A 20524-nucleotide genomic window follows, 5' to 3' on the forward strand; every position below is an offset into this window, starting at 1 on the left:
AAAAATAAAGACTTGAAATTCCTGAAACGTGTCGATGCGACTGGGAATGTTGCATAAAATATGATGAAAGGTAAATACATGAGGTAGGAATGGTAGAGATAAGAGGTGTTGTGATGTACCTTTGCTGTCTAAATGGATGGATTTTAACTTCAGTTATTTATCAATCCCCATCATCCTGATCTCTTTGTGATATCATTTTTCTTCAAAGTGAAATCCAACACTTCCCAATATTCTCATTGAAATCCCACATGTTCATCGTGTTGTAATCAGATATCAACTTGTCACGGGCTCCTCTTTCCATGTTATATATTTGAGGCTCAAAATTGTGCGGCTCGCTCGGCCTTGTTCATTTCAATGACGCAAATACTACCGTAAAAATGGCTGCTCCGATGAACAAGTACTCTCCCTACAAGTTTTGCAGACACGATGTACTTAGATAGGTCCAACTAAAAAGAGTATTTAAGATGGAAATATATATATATATAGCGGATACCGGAACATCGAAGTACATTCCAGCTGCAACCGATGGAAGGAATAGCCATGAAATGAGACCTAATGTAAATACAATACAATGAATGATCAGTTGATTCCACGTCCACGGAGTAATGAGGATAACAGTGAAAATCGTTAGACGGCATTTATTTTTGCACCTTGGAATCCAGTCGGAGGTCCGATTGATGCATATTCTGCTGAAAGGGTTTCCCAAAATGGTCCTGTACTTGCAAGTTTGAAAATGTAAGAAATTGGACATAATTATTTTTCGAGCCACTCTAGCTTATTCGATGAATCGAGCTTGAGCTTGAACATTGCCAATTATTAATCAAAACGTCGTTCTTTTTATAACAAGAACTACATGAGAAACCCCAAAGATTTTGAATATTTTTACCAGGATACCTGACAATCAATCCCTACATGGGTATCTTACACATCTCTCTGTATTTTTTGACTCCTTCACTCATCCAAAATGACATGAATACACCCCTATATCCTATTAAAATCAAAGGTTTCTTTCTTCTTCCATGTAATAATCAACATATTGGAAAAGAAAAGAGGTTTGGAAAGTAGCCACTGCGAGATATAAGATCATCTGTATAATTTATGACAAGAAACTTGACTTCTACTCGAATTATAGAGAGGAGCATTTGAGTGGCCAGTGAATAAAAGAGCTAAAAAAATCTTAAATATGTACACGCATCATCATTATTTCAAATGCAACAGTGCAAGATTCCAAAACAATTCACGAGAAATTGTAAAATTGATCTCTAAGTTGATCTTTGTCATACCGTGATTTTTGTTCTATCAGCAGTCAATTTCCGTCTTCCTCTCCTTTCTTTCTTTTCTTCTTTTTCGAATTTTTGTTTGTAATTTCAATCATTTTTCTTGCGAGCAACCAAAAATCCAATTTTCCAATACAATTATCCAAATTTAAATTCTCAAACAAAAAAGCTTAGGCATGCATAAGTAAAATAAACACAGCAAAAGGAAGAAAATTACCGTTTACTCCACCTTCGAAGTAGGTGTGGTGTTGATCATACTCCCCATAAACAAATCTTCCTGCAATCGCCAACCATGAAAACAGACCAAAAATCTGTAAACTGCCCAATTAAACACAAGCCCAGAAAAATTCACCAACTGTTTATTTAAATCCACAACTAAAATACCGAGTCAATCCCATTAGTCTCCCAAGGGTCCTTCGGATCTTCATTAAGATCTGGCTCAACTTCAGACAGCCCCGCAAACAATCTTGTCGAGCTATTTTTGCCATCATTAACTCCGATTCCGTGAGATTTGAAGATGGGGTACTCGGAATGAAGTCCAATTTTTTAATTTCATTTGATTCTGATTCTCTTTTGGGACAAATCTTGGGGATTGAACTACTCGAAAGAGCTGAGAGTGTCACTGAAACCGCCATTTTCAGCTGTTCTATGAATTCGTCTCAATTTTCTATGGTTTTTAAATTTGTGTGTATTTCCGGATGACGAGGTTACCTGATATCATCTACATGAAGGTCTAATCAGATACCGACACGTGTGATAACACTTTTTTATTGGGTTGTTACTGTGGAATATCTGTTCAGCCGGTGAGTTTAGATGTGGGAGGGATTGTGATTTGTGAATGAGAGATGGAGAACTTTCATTTGTTATCCAATAAATTGTATTTATATAGTTGCTTTTTTATTTTGCTTTTATTTGAATATTTTAAGTGTTTTATGATTTTTATTTTATGATATTATTGATTATCGCCGTCACATAACTTCTCATATTGTAGTTATCTGCTCCGTACTTGGCTACCTAACGTTTACCGTGGACACAATATTGACTTAAATTTTATAATCCAAGTTAAAAATAGATATGTTATTATTATCTCAGTTTATTATAATATTATTCATGATCCCATTTACGTAAAATATTTGTTTTAATTATCATCTTATTTTAAGCAATTTGAGCAGAAAATGGAAAAAAAAAAAAAAAAAAAAAAACTTTAGCTAACTGCACATGTATCAATAGTGTACAGAGTAGGTCTCTTGTGAGACGGTCTTATGAATCTTTATCTATGAGATGAGTCAATACTACCGATATTCACAATAAAAAGTAATATTGTTAGCATAAAAAGTAATATTTTTTTATAAATTACCCAAATAAGATATTTGTCTCATAAAATACGACCCGTGAATCCGTATCACAATAGTCAATAAAACACTTTCTATCATTTTACTTCTTAAAATTTTTTTGTTAAGTGTTATTCCTAGTATAACACGGAAAAAACTTTAGTGCAGTGTATTGGATACATCTTATAAAAATGTGAAGGTTAATTTTTCAATTTAAAATTTGTTAGAGTATATTTTAAAACAATAAATTATAATTTGTAAATCAACTTGATTTCTTTGTAAAATTTAAATAATAGTTTATAAACAATGTTTTTTTTAGAATCTCATAAATCTATATGTGGGAGATTAGATATGGCAAATTGCGTAAGACGGTGCACGAATTTGTTCACATTTCTACCGACATGACAAAAACTATCAAACATATCATGTGCTAAGAGAGCTAAAATATTCAAAACAGAATTGCTTTCAAAGCTTAGATTTTGCAAAACTGAGATAATCGCTTGTGTTGGTCCCACGTGCGGAATTTGAGATAATAAATCCGAAAATAAAGAATAAATTGGACACCGAGATTTACGTGGAAAACCCCTAAAAATTATTAGGGTAAAAACCACGTGCAAGATGAAAAGAATTCCACTATAATATTTTGTGGTGTACAACTCACTCACTGTGTTTCCAAAGAGAACAAACGCTCTCTTAATATAGGGAAACAAACACCTCACAAATATTTTAGAACTAATAGGATGAGAGAAAACTCGAAGAAGAGATAATTTCAGAATGAAGGGGGGGAGCTCTATTTATAGAGCTCATTGACCGTGTGAATACGCGTTAAAAACGCGTATTCATATTTCCATCTGAAAATTGATGCCAACCCACGTTTTTATTGAACAGCCCCCTTTCTTTGACTTCTTTGCCCACTTGGCCGACATTTCTCCCACTTGGAGATTTGATTGAGAATCAAACACGTCTCACACATCCTTTCAATCTTGTCATTCTCTGCTGCTTACGTTTCTGCTAGGCCACTTGAGAATCTACACAACTCAAACATATCAGTGTTCACTGGCTTGGTCAGAAAATCAGTTATGTTGTCCTTCGTATGGATCTTCTGCATATCCACGCTTCTTTCTTCTACTACTTCCCGCACAAAGTGAAATTGTACTCCAATGTGTTTAGTCCTGGAATGATTGGCTGGATTCCTTGCGATGTGCAAGGCACTCTGACTGTCACAAAACAAAGGAACATTAACTTGTTTGTGTCTGATCTCCTCCAATAACCTTTTAATCTATATTGCCTCCTTGCAAACTTGAGTAGCTATCATGTATTCTGCCTCTGTTGTAGATAACGCCACAACTGTATGCAGTTATGAAACCCAGCTTACTGCTCCTCTCGCAAGTGTAAACACATAACCAGTAGTAGATTTCCTCTTATCAGGATCACCTGCATAATCTGAATCGACATAGCCCCTGAGTGTAAAATCCGATCCTCCATAACATAATGCAGCATTCGAGGTACCCTTAATGTATCGAAGGATCCTTTTAACAGTGCTCCAATGCTCTCGTCCATGATTCGCCATATACCGACTAACTGCTCCCACTGCTTGAGCAATATCCGGTCTTGTACAGATCATAGCGAACATCAAACTTCCTACTGCTGATGCGTACGGTACTCGAGACATCTCCATCCTCTCTGCTTCACTGCTAGGACACATCTCGAAGGATAACTTGAAGTTAACAGGAAGAGGGGTCGAAATTGGCTTACTATCTTGCATGTTGAAGCGTTGCAAGACTTTCTTCAAATAATTTTTTTGGGAAAGCCAAATCTTTCTGTTACTTCTGTCTCGATGAACTTGCATCCCTAGAATCTTGTTTGCTGGTCTCAAGTCCTTCATATCAAATTCCCTAGCCAACTGTGCATTCAATCCTTGGACCTGATCTTTGTTGGGGCCTGCTACAACATGTCGTCCACATACAACAGCAAAATGATATAATCATCATCAGAACTCTTGAAATACGTACAAGGGTATGCACTCAATCTGTTGTATCCAAGGCTCATGATATAGGAATCAAATCTCTTGTAACAACACCTCGACGCCTGTTTGAGATCGAACAGAGATTTGTTCAACCTGCAAACCAAGTTCTCTTTGCCTTTTTCCGCAAAACCTTCTGGCTGGAGCATATAGATTTCTTCTTCAAGATCTCCATGAAGAAATGTCGTTTTCACATCTAGCTGTTCTAGATGTAGGTCAAACACCGCACATAATGCCAACACTACTCTGACTGTTGTAAGCCGAACCACAGGAGAAAATATCTCATTGAAGTCGATGCCTTCTTTCTGAGCATATACTTTTACCACCACTCTAGCACGATACCGCTCTACTTGGTTATTGCCATCACGCTTGATCTTATAGACCCATCTGTTTTCAATGGCTTTCCTCCCTCGTGGTAGTGTAACAAGATCCCAAGTTTTATTCATGTCCAATGCCTCCAATTCTTCTTGCATTGCTATCATCCACAAGGATACATCTGAGCTTTGAGTAGCCTCGTGGAAACTCGATGGCTCACCATCATCTGATAATCAATATGCAATGTTGCTTTCAGTGACATAATCTGAAAGCCAACCTGGTGGTCTTCTGTCTCGAGTTGACTGCCTCACATTGGAAACCTCAGACTCAACATGTTCTTGTTCTTCGTGTTCTGATACTGCTTCACAAGAAACTTGACTTTCATCCGTCTTATTTTCCACCTGAAAAATAGTAGTTTCTGAATTCGGTGTGCCTTTGTCTCCCTTTACTTTATCTTCCTCGAAGATAACATCTCTACTGATGACAAGCTTGTGAACAGTAAGATCCCACAAGCGAAACCCCTTTACTCCATCATCATAACCCAAGAAGATACATTTTCTGGATTTCGAATCCAACTTTGATCTTTCTTGCTCATTGTACAGAACGTACACCGAACTTCCAAATGTATGCAAATGAGAATAATCTGTCGGCTTCCCAGTCCACATCTCTATCGGAGTCTTCAAATCAATCACCACTGAAGGAGAACGATTGATAATATAACAAGCGGTTTAGACTGCTTCTGCCCAAAATGACTTGTCTAGACCCGGAGTCCTCAACATAGCTCTTGTTCTGTCCAACAAGGTCCTATTCATCCGCTATGCCACTCCATTCTATTGAGGTGTGTAAGCCGTCGTAAAATGTCTTTTGATGCCTTCGTGTTGACAATATGCATTAAAATCGTCACTAGTATATTCTCCTCTATTGTCAGTCCTCAGACACTTGATTTTCTTTTCTGAACCAAGTTCAAACCGCGTTTTGAAATCTTTGAAGACTTGGAAAACATCTGATTTCTTCTTGATTGGATATACCCAACATCTCCTAGAGAAATCATCAATGAACGACACAAAGTATCTCGCTCCTCCTAGGGATACAACCGGTGCTTGCCAAACATCCGAATGAATCAGCTCCAATATGATTTTGCTCCTGGCAGTAGAAGTGTCAAACTTTAATCTGTGCTGTTTACTGGTAACACAATGCTTCACAAAAGGGTAGTGACACTTTTGTAAGTCCCGACAGCAGCTTCCGTTCTGAGAGAATTTTCAACCCTCGTTCTGACATATGCTCGAGCTTTCTATGCCATAACAGTGTTAATTCTTCTCCTGAACCAATTGATGCAACAGCTAGTTCTGCCTCTTTGTGTGTTTCTCCCAAAAGTACATACAGATTTGCAGCAACCTTTTCCGCCTTCATAACCACAAGCGCACCCTTCACAATTTTCATGATCCCTTTCTCGATACGTGTTTTGCACCCGATGTCATCCAATTGCCCCAAGGACAAAAGATTTTTCGTTAGTCATTTCACATGTCGTACCTCCTGTATGGTGCGAATGATGCCATCAAAAATTTTAATTTCGATAGTACCGACCCCGGCGATTTTCAAGGCATGATCATTTCCCATGAATACAGATCCTCCTGAGACTGGTTCATACTAATCAAACCATTCTTTCCGAGACGTCATGTGCCACGTCGCTCCTGAATCCATGTATCACAAAATTTGTGTCTGCCTTCTGCAACTGTTGCCGCTTTGCTGAATAATATTTCACCGCTGCCTGAAGTACTGACCACATTTCCTTGAGAATTCTTCTCGATACTTGTATACTCTTTCTTGAAGCGCCCTTTACCACCACATTTAAAGCAGTAAATATTTTTCTTCTTACTTCTCGACTTTGATCAACCTCGTCTTTGGCTCCCACTGGAGTCACGGTCCACAAATCTTCCTCTTATCATTGGTAAAGCCTCTGCCTGCTTCGAAGTTACCAACCTGTCTTCCTTATTCTTGCGCTGGCTTTCTTCTCCGAGAACCGCAGTTAAGACATCGTCGAATTTTAGAAAGCCCATAAGAATATTGTTGGTAATGTTGATGATAAGTTGATCGTATGAACCTGGTAGACTTTGAAGTAGAAGCTCCGCACGTTTATTTTCCCATATTTTATGCTCCATGGAAGTGAGTTGGGCAAATAGAGTATTTAGTGTGTTGATATGGTCGGTCATCGATGAGGATTCCGCCATCTGAAGAGTATAAAGCCTTCTCTTTAGGAAAATCATGTTGTGTAGCGACTTGACCTCGTACATCTTTGTCAGATTATCCCAGATAACTTTTGGCTGTTTTTATCTCAGAGATACTTGACAAAACTTCGTCTGCTATAGCCAAATGTAAATTGGCAACAACATTATCATTCATCTCATTCCACTTTCCATCATCCGCAATCTCCACCGGTCTATCTCCAATAGCTGCCAAGCAATTCTCTTTTCTTAAAACTGCTTGTATCTTTATTTTTCACAACATAAAATTGCTTCCGTTGAACTTTGCTATCTCATACCTTCCCGTCATTATGTCTACAACAATTTAGTAGACTGAACAAAATAATCCAGCCTTGATAAAAAAATCTCAAAAAATCTTTTCTGATGTGGAAGATTAGTCTAGGCTGCAACGACAGAGCATACTCAGAATTTTAAGAAATTTTAAACCAAGGCTCTGATACCACTTGTTGGTCCCACGTGCGGAATTTGAGATAATAAATCCGAAAATAAAGAATAAATTGGACACCGAGATTTACGTGGAAAACCCCTAAAAATTATTAGGGTAAAAACCACGGGCAAGATGAAAAGAATTCAACTATAATATTTTGTGGTGTACAACTCACTCACTATGTTTCCAAAGAGAACACACACTCTCTTAATACAGGAGAACAAACACCTCACAAATGTTATAGAACTAATAGGATGAGAGAAAACTCGAAGAAGAGATAATTTCAGAATGAAGGGGGGAGCTCTATTTATAGAGCCTATTGACCGTGTGAATACGCGTTAAAAACGCGTATTCATATTTCCGTCTGAAAATTTGATGCCAACCCACGTTTTTATTGAACTAGCCCCCTTTCTTTGACTTCTTTGCCCACTTGGCCGACATCTTGGACAGCTAAGGAAGAATTAAAACAAACTCGAACTAGATTAAACTCACATTGAAGAACAAGCAACATACCATGATATATATCACTCAATTCTGCAGCAAAAACGATCATGAATGACGAATACCTCTAGCCGAAGCAACAAAAACCGAGCCAAGATGATCTCGAATCACAACACTCACACTAAAGCAGTGACTTAGTTCATTATACCACGCATCCACATCAAGTCTAAAACATCTCACTGGAGGTTTATCTACATTTTCTCTATGAGTGGATGATTATCCAGATCCACAATCACACTTAGATTTGCGGCTTTCCGGAATTCATCCAAGTAAGACCGCACCCAATCAACCTTGATCGAAAATTGTTGCTTATGATGCTCATGTTTGAATCGGCATAGCTCTTTCCATACAGCCCAAGCATATATCACATAAAACTCAAAACTCACAAAACTTAAACTCAGTCTTTGACATGATATCCCTCAACGATATAGCACAATCAATAAAAGACGGTTTACTACACTTATTTAAACATGACTAGATATCAGTATTATTCCGTATCTTATGCACCAATGGGCAGAAAATTAAACAATGACTCGTACATGTTTCTTGGGCTCCACAATGTTGGGAAATTACACCGAAGCGATGCGATCACGATGATAATAGCACCCAAAAAATGCGGAATAAAATAATCAACAAGAACACAAAGATTTACGTGGTTCACCCAATATAGGCTACGCCCACGGAGCACTGCAACTTTTATAACTGGAAGAAATACTACAACAAGTGTATACACCAATACACTAAATATCTCACACTCCCAAACCCGAGTATACCGAGAAAATAATTTCTCTAACTTACACAAGAGAATTCCCGCACTCAAGAAAAAAATACACTCTTTTTTTTCTATGCACTCTCTTTTTATCAAAGCTGAAAAGCTTTTGATTTTGGGATACAATAACTGAAGGAATTGAGCTCTATTTATAACTAATTCTTTCATTCAGTTTTATAAGTTTTCCGATGTGGGATATGATTTTCTGAATTTTTAATTCAGCGTGGACCCCACCTCATTAAAAATCTCACCTAACAATTCTTCCACTTGAAGACTTGATTTTAATCACGTCTTCATACCTTCACACCATCATTGCAGCAGCTCATATATCTCCATTTATACTTGCAGTCCGACTGAAGTTGAACACAACTTCAGTTTGTCAATGGTTACTGTCTTTGTGAGCATATCGGCTGGATTCTTACTTCCAGGAATCTTCTCCAGCATCAAGATTCCATCTTCCAGCACTGATCTGATGAAATGGTACCTAACCTGTATATGCTTTGTCCTAGCATGATAAACATGATTTTTTTGCTAAATGAATAGCACTCTGACTGTCACAGTGTAACTTGCTATCTTCAAGCTTCTGACCCAATTCTTCTAGAAAGGATCTCAACCATATCATCTCCTTGCTAGCTTCTGTAACTGCTACGTATTCAGCTTCAGTAGTAGAAAGCGCAACTATCTTTTGCAATTTAGATATCCAGCTTACAACTGTACCACCTAATGTGAACACATATCCAGTAGTATTTTTCCTGCCATCCAGGTCACCACCCATATTGGCATCGACAAACCCTGTAAGCCCAATTTTGACCTCCTGAAGTATAAAGTGTTAACTAGCGGTACCTTTCAAATACCTGAGAATCCACTTATCTGCTTCCCAGTGTTGCTTTCCTGGATTAGTCATAAACCTGCTCACAACTCCCACTGCATGTGCTATGTCTGGTCTTTTACACACCATTGCATACATGAGGCTTCTGACAGCAGAAGCATAAGGAACCTTATTCATATAAGCCTGCTCCTTCTCCGTCGATGGTGATTGTGCTTTGGTTAGTTTGAAATGACTAGCCAAAGGAATTTCATCCATATTAAATCTACTAACCACCTTTTTCACGTACTCTTCTTGAGATAACTTCAAGAATCCATTCACCCGGTCTCTTAAGATCCTCATTCCAAGGATTTGCTTTGCAGCACCCAAATCCTTCATGGCAAATTCCTTTGATAAATCTTTCTTCAGTTTATCAATTTCTTCCAGACAAGCTCAAGCTATCAGCATATCATCTACATATAGCAGTAGTATGATATAAGAACCGTCAAACTTTTTCACATAACAACAGTGATCAGCTTGACACCTTAGGAAACCATTATTACTCATGAATCCATCAAACTTCTTGTACCACTGTCTTGGAGCTTGTTTGAGACCATACAAGCTCTTCTGAAGTTTGCACATCATTTTTTCTTTTCCCCGTACTTCAAAGCCCTGTGGCTGCTTCATATAAATTTATTCATCTAGATCACCATGAAGAAACGCAGTCTTTACATCCAACTGCTCCAACTGTAAGTCTTCCTTCGCCACTAGTCCAAGTACAGTCTTGATAGTGCTTAATTTAACCACCGGAGAGAAAATCTCGGTGTAATCAATTCCTTCCCGCTGTTGGGAGCCTTTTACAACAAGTCTTGCCTTGTACCGCTTGCTACCATCATGCTCTTCTTTTAACCGGTACACCCACTTGTTATGTAACGCTTTTTTGCCTTGCGGAAGTTCTGTCAACTCCCACGTCTGATTGGATGACAGTGAATCCATCTCATCTTCCATGGCCAACTCCCACTTGGTTGAATCATCATTTTGCATTGCCTCTTCATAGGTCTCCGGTTCACCTTTGTCTGTCAGCAAAATATAGTGAAGTGCGGGACAGTATCTTTCAGGTGGTCTAATGGTTCTCAAAGATCTCCTTAGTTCAATCACCGGAGTTTGTGGGTCAACTTTGGTACATGTCTTACTTTGTTGATTTTCCAGACAAATCCATTTGACATCTTCATCTGTAAATCACCCATATCAACAATTTCCAAGGGTTTTCCATCAGCCAGGAAAACTTTTCCGTAATCGCCAGCGATGTAATTATCAAATACATCGCGATCACCAGTGGTATGAAATGATGCTCCCGAATCCATAACCCAAGAATCAACATGGCTTTCCATGGATAATAGCAGAGCATCATGTACTTCCTCAGTGACAGCATTGGCATTATTCTTCGTTGATCTGCAGTTCTTTTTCAGGTGACCAGTCTCACCACAGCTCCAGCACTTCATATTCTTTTCAAGGATGTTTTGTCTTTTCTATTTCTTGATTTGGATTTACCGCGCCATCGGTTGGAACTCCTTTCACCACTCCTGCCTCTTCCTCTGTTATCAAAATTTAGAGCAGATCTCGATGATGTTGCTTCACCCGAGTCTTTCCTGCGAACTTCTTCAGCAAGGATTTGATCTCTAACATCATTGAGTTGTAGTTTCCCTTTTCCAACAGGGTTGCTAACCGCTGCCCGCATCGGTTCCCAATTGTCTGGTAAAGATGCCAGAAGAATAAGTGCCTGAATCTCATCATCAAATTTGATGTCCACCGATGTCAGCTGAGAGACAATCGTGTTGAATTCATTTATGTGTTTTGCCATCGAAGCACCTTCTCCCATCTTCAAGTTGAATAACTTCTTCATGAGATGTACTTTGTTGTTTGCTGATGGCTTCTCGTACATGTCTGACAGATTGGTCATCATCTCTTCTGTGGTTTTTGTCTCCGCCACGTTATGTGCCACATTCTTCGTTAGGGTAAGTCGTATCACACCTAACACCTGTCGGTCAAGGAGCTCCCAGTCATCATCCTCCATCTTTTCCGGTTTCTTTCCTGATAGAGGTTGATGCAGCTTCTTACTGTACAGAAAATCTCTTATCTATAACCGCCAGAACGAAAAATATGTTCCGTCGAACTTGTTGATTCCCGGTCCCGATCCATCATCTCCGGCCATCACTTCTCTAGCCTTAGCAAAAAATCTAAAAAATCTTTTCTGATGTGGAAGATCAGACAGAGCTGCAACCACAGAGCATACTCATAATTTTTAAGAATTTTCACAACAAGGCTCTGATATCAGTTGTTGGGAAATTACACCGAAGTGATGCCGATCACGATGATAATAGCACCCAAAAATGCGGAATAAAATAATCAACAAGAACACAAAGATTTACGTGGTTCACCCAATATAGGCAACGTCCACGGAGCACTTCAACTTTTATAACCGGAAGAAATATTACAACAAGTGTATACACCAATACACTAAATATCTCACACTCCCAAACCCGAGTATACCGAGAAAATAATTTCTCTAACTCACACAAGAGAATTCCCGCACTCAAGAAAAAAATACACTCTTTTTTTTTCTATGCACTCTCTTTTTATCAAAGCTGAAAAGCTTTTGATTTTGGGATACAATAACTGAAGGAAGTGAGCTCTATTTATAACTAATTCTTTCATTCAGTTTTATAAGTTTTCCGATGTGGGATATGATTTTCTGAATTTTTAATTCAGCGTGAGCCTCACCTTATTAAAAATCTCACCTAGCACACAAAGCATACAACATCCGCTCACATGAGATGATGTTTCTACAAATTCAATTCATTAGGAATAAAATCATTGAAATGCACGCTAAAATAATATTCGAACCTTTTGGGAAATGCGAAGTTTCCAAATATACTTCCACCACAATTCCAATGAGTAAGAAGTTTGTGAATCCAAAGTATTGTAACAATCGGTTTCAAGAAGATATCCAGATTTAACCGAATATAGACATTTAGCTCCAATTTCCAATATCTTATATCATCTTAACGAGATATCAAGAACGAACTAAGCTTCAAATTTAGGAAAATGAGAACGCACGGCTTCCTCATTCCAGTCTCAACATATTGAGTGGTTCGATATGCGAAAGATGGTATAATTAAATGACAGTCAATAGATTATTTACAAATTTATTTATTTGAAAATTTTAGAACAGATTAATTGTTGAATAGGTTGGTTTCTTGTGAGACGATCTCACAAATCTTTATCTGTGAGACGCGTCAACCCTACCGATATTTACAATAAAAGTAATACTTTTAGCATAAAAAATAACATTTTTTCATTGATGACCTAAATAAGATATCCGTCTCACAAAATACAACCCGTGAAACTGTTTCACACAAATTTTTGAATTAATTGTTACTCATAAAAAATTTAACGACTCCTTAAAATATAAAGTTGGCATATTTTTTGGGAATAAAAATATCTTATTTTGTTTTAAAATTTGTAAATGATTTGTATAATAACAAGGGGAAGTTAGTGAAAAATTCTCAATCAAAACATTTCTTTGGGTTAACTTCCTACCCACAAAATTGTGGTACTATGTCATACAAAATGTGGTACACTTCATGTGAAAATGTGGTACACTTCATGTGAAAATATGGTACTAAAAAAGTACCCAGGAACTGAACACAAAAAAAATCGACGGTCGGAGACTGAAGGCCAATATCCGGTAATAAGAAATTATAATTCGATGGGTTGTTTTATATGAATTTTTTTGATGGATTTCAAGGTAAAATAAATAAATTCCTTCATTCTCCGTTGAATTCGTTCGGCTTTCAGCTCCGTGAATTTATCTCCGTGTTCCGAAAATCCACCATGTTAGCTAAGTTTCAGCATTCAGACGCTAACTGTTTACACATATTTAATTCCATAAAGGCCACAACACCAAGCGTGGGAGCTTCAGTCACTCCACCCTTCAAGAAATCCAATGATCAGACCAATAAGGAGCAGCGCAAACAAGTTTTGAAGTGTCCAAGTGTTGGGAAAATTTCCAAGAATGGTTCTGCGGGAAACCCACGCGGTAGAGCTGAGAAAAATGGTGGCTTTGGGGCTAGTTTACGAACTCAAGGTGATGTCTTTAATGACAAGAATGGAGGGTTAGTTGAAGCGGCGGTGTCGCGGGAAGATTTAGTGGGAAATCTTGATGGTGGGGTTAAGATGAACGGAAATTTTCGGGTGGATTTGAGGTCTGGAGATGGTGTGGAGAAAGTGTATGAAGATTGTTCGTTGATTAATGGTGGGAGAAATGGTGTGTTTGTGAAAGGAAAGGTGAGCAAAAATGGTGGGGTGAGAGAATTTAATGGAAAGGTTAGGGGCGTAGGGGGATTAAGGGGAGTGGAGGACAAAGTGCGTGCCAAATGTTCGACGAAATGGAGGAGATATGGGGGGTGTATTCCTGGGATGTTGGAAGCTCTGGAGGTTGTTGAGGACTTGGACGAGGCATTAAAGCCTTGGGCAATGAACTTGACTAACAAAGAAAGGAGCATACTTTTGAAAGAGCAGTTGCAGTGGGAAAGGGCTATGGATATTTTCGAGTGGTTTAAAGGGAAAGGATGTTATGAAGTGAACGTCATTCATTACAACATAATGCTTAGGATTCTTGGGAAAGCGCGGCAGTGGTGTGAGGTTGAGAGGTTGTGGGGCGAAATGGTGGAGAGGGGGATCCAGCCAATAAATTCAACTTATGGAACTTTGATTGATGTGTATAGCAAAGGTGGGCTCAGGGAGGAAGCAATCAAGTATTTGGAATTGATGAAGGAACGTAGAATGGAGCCAGATGAAGTGACCATGGGGACTGTGGTTCAAATGTATAAAAAGGCAGGGGAGTTTGAGACAGCTGAGGAGTTTTTCAAGAAATGGTCGGTCAGTGAGCGGGTGGTGGATGAGCGTAGAAGTGTTACATCGAGGAGCAAACGAGGTGCTAATGGTGATTCGGGGGCAAATGCTTGTTTGAGCGTGTATACATATAATACCTTGATCGACACTTATGGAAAAGGTGGGAAACTCCAAGAAGCAAGTGAGACTTTTGAAAGAATGCTCAAAGAAGAGATTGTGCCCACCACGGTGACTTTCAATACTGTGATACACATGTATGGTAATAATGGTCAGCTAGGGGAAGTTGCCTCGCTGATAAAGAAAATGGAGGAGGTTAACTGCTCTCCCGATACTCGAACATTCAACATTCTCATCTCCCTTTATGCTAAGCATGATGACATCGATATGGCATCGATCTATTTGAAGAAGATGAAAGATGCTTCTCTTGAACCAGATGCTGTCACTTATCGAACTATCCTTTATGCATTCTCAATAAGGCAAATGGTTTCTGAAGCTGAGGATCTTGTCTCGGAGATGGATGAAAGAGGATTGGAGATTGACGAATTCACACAATCTTCTTTGACTCGAATGTACATAGAATCCGGGATGTTGGAATCATCGTGGGCATGGTTCGAGAGATTCCACGTTGCAGGGAACATGAGTTCTGAATGTTACTCGGCCAACATTGATGCTTTTGGCGAAAGGGGGCATGTCTTGGAATCTGAGAAAGTTTTCAACTGTTGCCTAGAGAAGAAAAAATCGAGTGTCCTTGAGTTTAATGTGATGATTAAAGCATACGGCATCAGCAAGAAATTCGAACAAGCCTGCTGCTTATTTGATAGCATGGACAGATATGGTGTAATTCCTGATAGATGTAGCTATAATTCCCTCGTACAAATGCTTTCTAGTGCTGACCTGCCACAAAAGGCGACTTTCTATCTTACAAGAATGCAACAGGCTGGATTGGTGCTCGATTGTGTCCCATATTGTGCTGTGATATCGAGTTATTCAAAGTTAGGCCAGGTGGACATGGCTGTAAGTTTGTACGAAGAGATGGTTGGATATGACATAAAACCAGATGCCATTGTTTTCGGTGTCCTGATAAATGCTTTTGCAGACACAGGAAGCGTAAAAGAAGCTAAAAATTATGTAAAAGCCATGAGAGACTTGGACTTGCCTGTAAATGATGTTATATGCAAGTCTTTAATCAAGCTATATACGAAAGTGGGATTATTAGGAGAAGCTCGAGAAGCATATAAGGCGCTTCAATCATTTGAGGCAGGTGTAGACGTATACTCCTCGAATTGTATGATTGATCTCTTTAGTGAGAGGTCTATGATATCCGAGGCGGAAAGAATATTCAAGAATCTGAACCAATCCGGGAATGCAAACGAATTTTCCTATGCTATGATGCTGCGTATGTACAAGAAAAATGGGAGGTTTGTGGAAGCATTTGGTATTGCACGAAAAATGAGGGAACAGGGACTCATGACCGACTTGTTGAGTTTCAATAACGTGCTAGGATTGTATGCATCTGACGGGCGTTTTAAGGAGGCAGCAGCCACTTTCGATGAGATGCTGCAATCTGATATTCAACCGGACAATTCTACGTTCAAAACGCTCAAAATAGTTCTCTTGAAATGTGGAGTTCCAACTAGTGCAGTCGACAATCTTGAACTGATTAGGAAGAAGGATGCTCAGAAGGGTTTGCAAGCATGGACTTCAACTCTTCGTTCTGTCATCGGCTGAAATGATCATGGTGATGTTTGTATTTATAGCATCTAGTTTTGCTCCTTGTTTCAAAGAGAACACGAAGACTTTGCTCTCGAGTTCTGCGTAGTTGTATAATGTATTTAAACACAGAGCTATCACACAGAGCAATTCTCGTCACATGGTTCTTGCTACATCATCTGCTATATTTATCGTTTTGTTGACTATATATTTGACACATTACAAGAAACGAAACAACATCCAATCAATGTTGCGATAACGCAGCGCTCACATTGCAGAAGGTTTGAGATTCCATAGATTTTGCAGTTTGCCGAGTAAATGCTGTTATGCTAATGTAAAGAAACTAATATCATTTAGAGCCAAATTTCAAACGCTTCACAGATATTATATATAAACCAATGGTGCTGCCCCCATCACCTCCCTCGTTTGTGGTAAGGTGGGGTATGTCCAGAAAATAGGAAAATGGAAGTTGAATAGAGGTCAAACACAAGCTAAACTTCAAATATCACCAAAACTATAATTAAAAATTGAATTATATTGTTCAATAATTAATTATATTGTTCAATAATTTGTTAGTCGCTAAAAAATTTTAATTTATTTAAAATTAAATAAAATAACAAACAAAAGCTATATTTCAAAATATCTGTTTAACAAATATGGATAACTGAGTTCGAACTAAACGAATCAAATTTGAATAAGAATATTAATTAAGATGAACCGGACTCCAGCCTAAACTAGTTCGCATTTGTATATTGGACTGACTAAAAATCAGTGTGTATGTGAGAAAAACTCAAAAGAGTAATATATAGATTATTTCACACATTTCGTCCATTGATATAAAGCATGAAACCTAAACTGTGTAGGTCACCATGTTAGCCCAAGAAACGAGAAGCAGAAGCCATTCTGGAAAGAAGGGAAAAATTCAAGATACAAGAATACCAGAATAACAAGATAAAATTATAAAGATTTATGCTAAAACATCATGGGAATTGAACCATTTAGGCATCTCCGATGAAAAGTGAAAAACATTCAACTGCATAAAGATACATCAAGAGGACCGAGATGCGGATATTTTGAGACATTCGCTCTGACACCTTCGGAGGCAAACATCATTCCAATTAGGCACTTGGTGTTGGTTGATGCACACAGTTCGAGCACAAGCATCGGAGCAAGCATCCAGCTCAGAAACACCACATACCGTGACACAAGTATCGGGGATTGGATCCTTGGAGAATGCTCCAACTTTATTCAATATTCTCTTTGAAGTGCAAACTCTCTCACACACAAAAATGTCATCCGCGGTCTTCTCCCTGCCTCGAGCACTTTTGATTCTTTGCTCCTCAGCATATTTTGCCTTCATTCTAAATGCTTGACCTGCAATCAAGACTGGAACAGCTGCTCCGACCAGGGACCACCATACCTCAACCATTGCTGCTAAGCTCTGTCGGCCCTTTCTTTGCTCCTTAATTCCCAATGAGGTTCGGATTATTTCCAGCTCTACAAGTTCCTGTCGAGGTCAAAGAGCATAGTATTTCGAAAATGAATCATGACAGAAGCATTCCAAAGAGAGAGGGAGGGGGGGGGGGGGGTGTGGAGGTGAGACAATATTTACATCCTAGAAGCCGCGCAACACCAGCAAGAAATATAAAATCAAATTAAGCTTGCTGAAATATCATAACATCTCGTATTCTGGTAAATTGCTCAAAGAACAATCCAAAATGTATAGTAATTGCCTAACTGGGTAACGTAAAATATTATCAGAAATGTTATGCAGGTATTCTGGTATTATTATTGAAGAAGAGCTCATTATTTCTGATAATATTTCTGAGTTTAAAATGCGACAAATTGTTCATCATTGTCATGATTCGAATTTTCTCATTTAAATGGAGGTATACCTGCATAACTTTTCAATTTTGCTCTTAAATTACACAGTTTCGGGCATTCCATGGACTCCATACATCAAGAAAAAAAATCTTCCAGTTCACTTTTCGGTTAGGCACCCATTCCGTAGCAGAAAAGAGAACCCAAATATAGTTGTATCCCTATATGCTGCAAAGTCAAGATCACAATTTTCGTATTAAATATTTCAGAATATGATAATATTTCTGAGATTATTTCTGATAATATCTAGACAATAATGAGCTCTTCTTCAATAATATTATCAGAAACTCAGAAAAAATTGAAACAAAAACCCAACTAGATTAAAGTAGAAAATGAACCAAAAAAAAAAAATAGCTTCTGAGCATCTCCGAATACACAAGAAATCGCCAAAAAAATTAGCTTCTGAGCATCTCCTAACATTTACCTTGTTTCCCCATCATTAGCTACACAATGAATCAAAATTAAATCTGTCAAAGTTTATTTCTCGAAAACTCATGCTTCATAACACCAGCGTACTGCACACCATATTTTGGTTCATCATCACACCATATCATTCATCAAAATCTATCAAAATATTCACTTTGGAACAAATATATTCACCACTCAAAAGCAAAATTTGCCCAACATCACTGCACAAATGCGAGATTTAAATAGTAGAAAATTTCACCTTCGAGAAACAACTTACCAAAGCCCACCGATTTACCGTTGCTTTTGTAACTAATTGATTGATGGTAGAGTTTGATCGTCTTCGATTTTGCCCCAGATGGTTTTTTTTTTTTTTTTTTTGAGTTATCAAATGAGTTTTTACGATTATAAGAAATGGGAGAAAGAATGGCATAACTAAGTCGCATGTATAATGGACATTTTAGTGATTTGATATTAAAAAAAAATTGTATCCACTGTAAGAGATTTATTATTTTTAATGATTTTTTTGTAGATTTTAAAAGTCTAAAAATTCAATTAAGATTTTTGCATACTCTACAGAAGTCTGCTGATATTCAAAATAGACTTTTATAGAGTTTTAAAAAGTTAATTGATATTCAACATTGACTTTTTAAAACTCTATGAAAGTTTAAAGTAATTCAAATTTTCGATAGATTTTTAATAATTTCATGGAATTCATTAACATACAAACATTAAAACATAAGGTACAACTATAAATTGTCAAAAATTGTATTTTGTTCAACCCAAAGATTTGGATGGAATTTTAAAACTTCTAACTCATACACAAACTATTTATTTCTCTATGTCACTTCATATCACTACTCTTTTTATCTTCTCTACTCTCATCTATCTCTATCACTCTATCAAATTTTCGAAATATATATTTATATATATTTTCATTTTTCTTTTTCAAATTTTTCGTTTTTTGGTTTATTGTTTATTTAATAATTGTTTATTTTAATATCATAGGAAATTTTGAATTCTAGATTTGATTTTGTGATTTTTAATTTATGATTTATACAAATTAATGTAATATTCAATAATAATAAAAGATGATCCAAAAAATGTCGTTTAATTCTTAATAATTGAATAGCCTTGCAACAACCATGATTTTTAAAATTTTTTTTAGCATTTTCAATTAACATGTAAGTTATGATATTTTTGTACAAAATTATATTCACACAATCATAAAAAAATATTCTTTTCACATGTATATTATCAATTCAAAAACAAGGTTACATATTAATCAATTGATATATTTTAAAAAATTTACAAACATGCATATAAACTCACATATATACACATGTAAGGATTAAATGATTTAAATTTTAAATAAGTAAATTTATTTATTAATATAAATATTGAAAAACTATTTCAAATTGAATATGTTATATATGTCAATTAATTATTGATTCAAAGAAATTAGTAAAAAATAATATGTTATAATCAGGTATAAAAGTTATAAAATTCTACAGAAAAAATTCACAAAAGTCTATAAAAATCTTGCAAAAAAATTTACATGAATCCACATAAATATGTGAGATTATGTAAAAGTCGATAAAAATATATCAAATTCATAAAAGTCTATCATTTAAAAAAGTCGTTAAAAATATCAAAAATCTGAATTGAATACACTCCATTAAGATATAATCTATACTATATTATTAAGTGTGATACCTTTAGAATAACTAACTTTTGGCGTTATGGTCTGTTTTAATAATTATATATATTAATAAAGTGTTAAAATTTCACATGTAGCTTAGTGGATTAGTGGAAAGTGTCTTTGCCTCTTAATCTTCAAATTGTAGGTTCAATTCTTACTTTATTCTTTTTATTATCTTTTTTTTTTTTGCTTTTAATTCATAT

General features: G+C 37.0%; 2 protein-coding genes and 1 pseudogene across 3 annotated transcripts; 1 reads left to right on the forward strand and 2 right to left on the reverse strand.

The window, feature by feature from the left end:
• Positions 1 to 7: 7 nt before the first annotated feature.
• Positions 8 to 1912, reverse strand: LOC142534395 (photosynthetic NDH subunit of subcomplex B 5, chloroplastic-like; annotated as a pseudogene).
• An 11589-nt stretch (positions 1913 to 13501) lies between these two features.
• LOC142534394 (pentatricopeptide repeat-containing protein At3g23020-like) lies at positions 13502 to 16490 on the forward strand. Its single transcript, XM_075641259.1, has one exon. It carries the CDS (start codon positions 13604 to 13606, stop codon positions 16349 to 16351), a length of 2748 nt encoding a protein of 915 aa, XP_075497374.1. The 5' UTR covers positions 13502 to 13603; the 3' UTR covers positions 16352 to 16490.
• A 623-nt stretch (positions 16491 to 17113) lies between these two features.
• On the reverse strand, positions 17114 to 19067 carry LOC142534387 (uncharacterized protein At5g64816-like). Of its 2 annotated transcripts, XM_075641225.1 has the most exons (3): positions 18900 to 18999; positions 18229 to 18382; positions 17114 to 17840 (listed from the first exon to the last, which is right to left on the reverse strand). In XM_075641225.1, the coding sequence occupies exons 2-3, from the start codon at positions 18232 to 18234 to the stop codon at positions 17382 to 17384; spliced, it is 465 nt and encodes a 154-aa protein (XP_075497340.1). In that variant the 5' UTR covers positions 18235 to 18382; positions 18900 to 18999; the 3' UTR covers positions 17114 to 17381. The 2 variants fall into 2 exon arrangements, with proteins under 2 accessions (XP_075497340.1, XP_075497339.1); XM_075641224.1 differs by lacking the exon at positions 18229 to 18382 and having other exon boundaries at positions 18900 to 19067.
• Between the last annotated feature and the right edge of the window lie 1457 nt (positions 19068 to 20524).

Source organism: Primulina tabacum, unplaced genomic scaffold (assembly GCF_025594145.1).
Source record: "Primulina tabacum isolate GXHZ01 unplaced genomic scaffold, ASM2559414v2 Contig486, whole genome shotgun sequence".
Taxonomy (NCBI): domain Eukaryota; kingdom Viridiplantae; phylum Streptophyta; class Magnoliopsida; order Lamiales; family Gesneriaceae; genus Primulina; species Primulina tabacum.

Coding starts and splice junctions, on each gene's coding strand:
- LOC142534394 (XM_075641259.1), top strand. CDS start 13,604: ATGTTAGCTAAGTTTCAGCATTCAGACGCTAACTGTTTACACATATTT.
- LOC142534387 (XM_075641224.1), bottom strand. CDS start 19,052: ATGCCATTCTTTCTCCCATTTCTTATAATCGTAAAAACTCATTTGATA. Junction 17,841..18,899: donor CGGTAAATCGGTGGGCTTTG/GTAAGTTGTTTC, acceptor TGACCTCGACAG/GAACTTGTAGAGCTGGAAAT.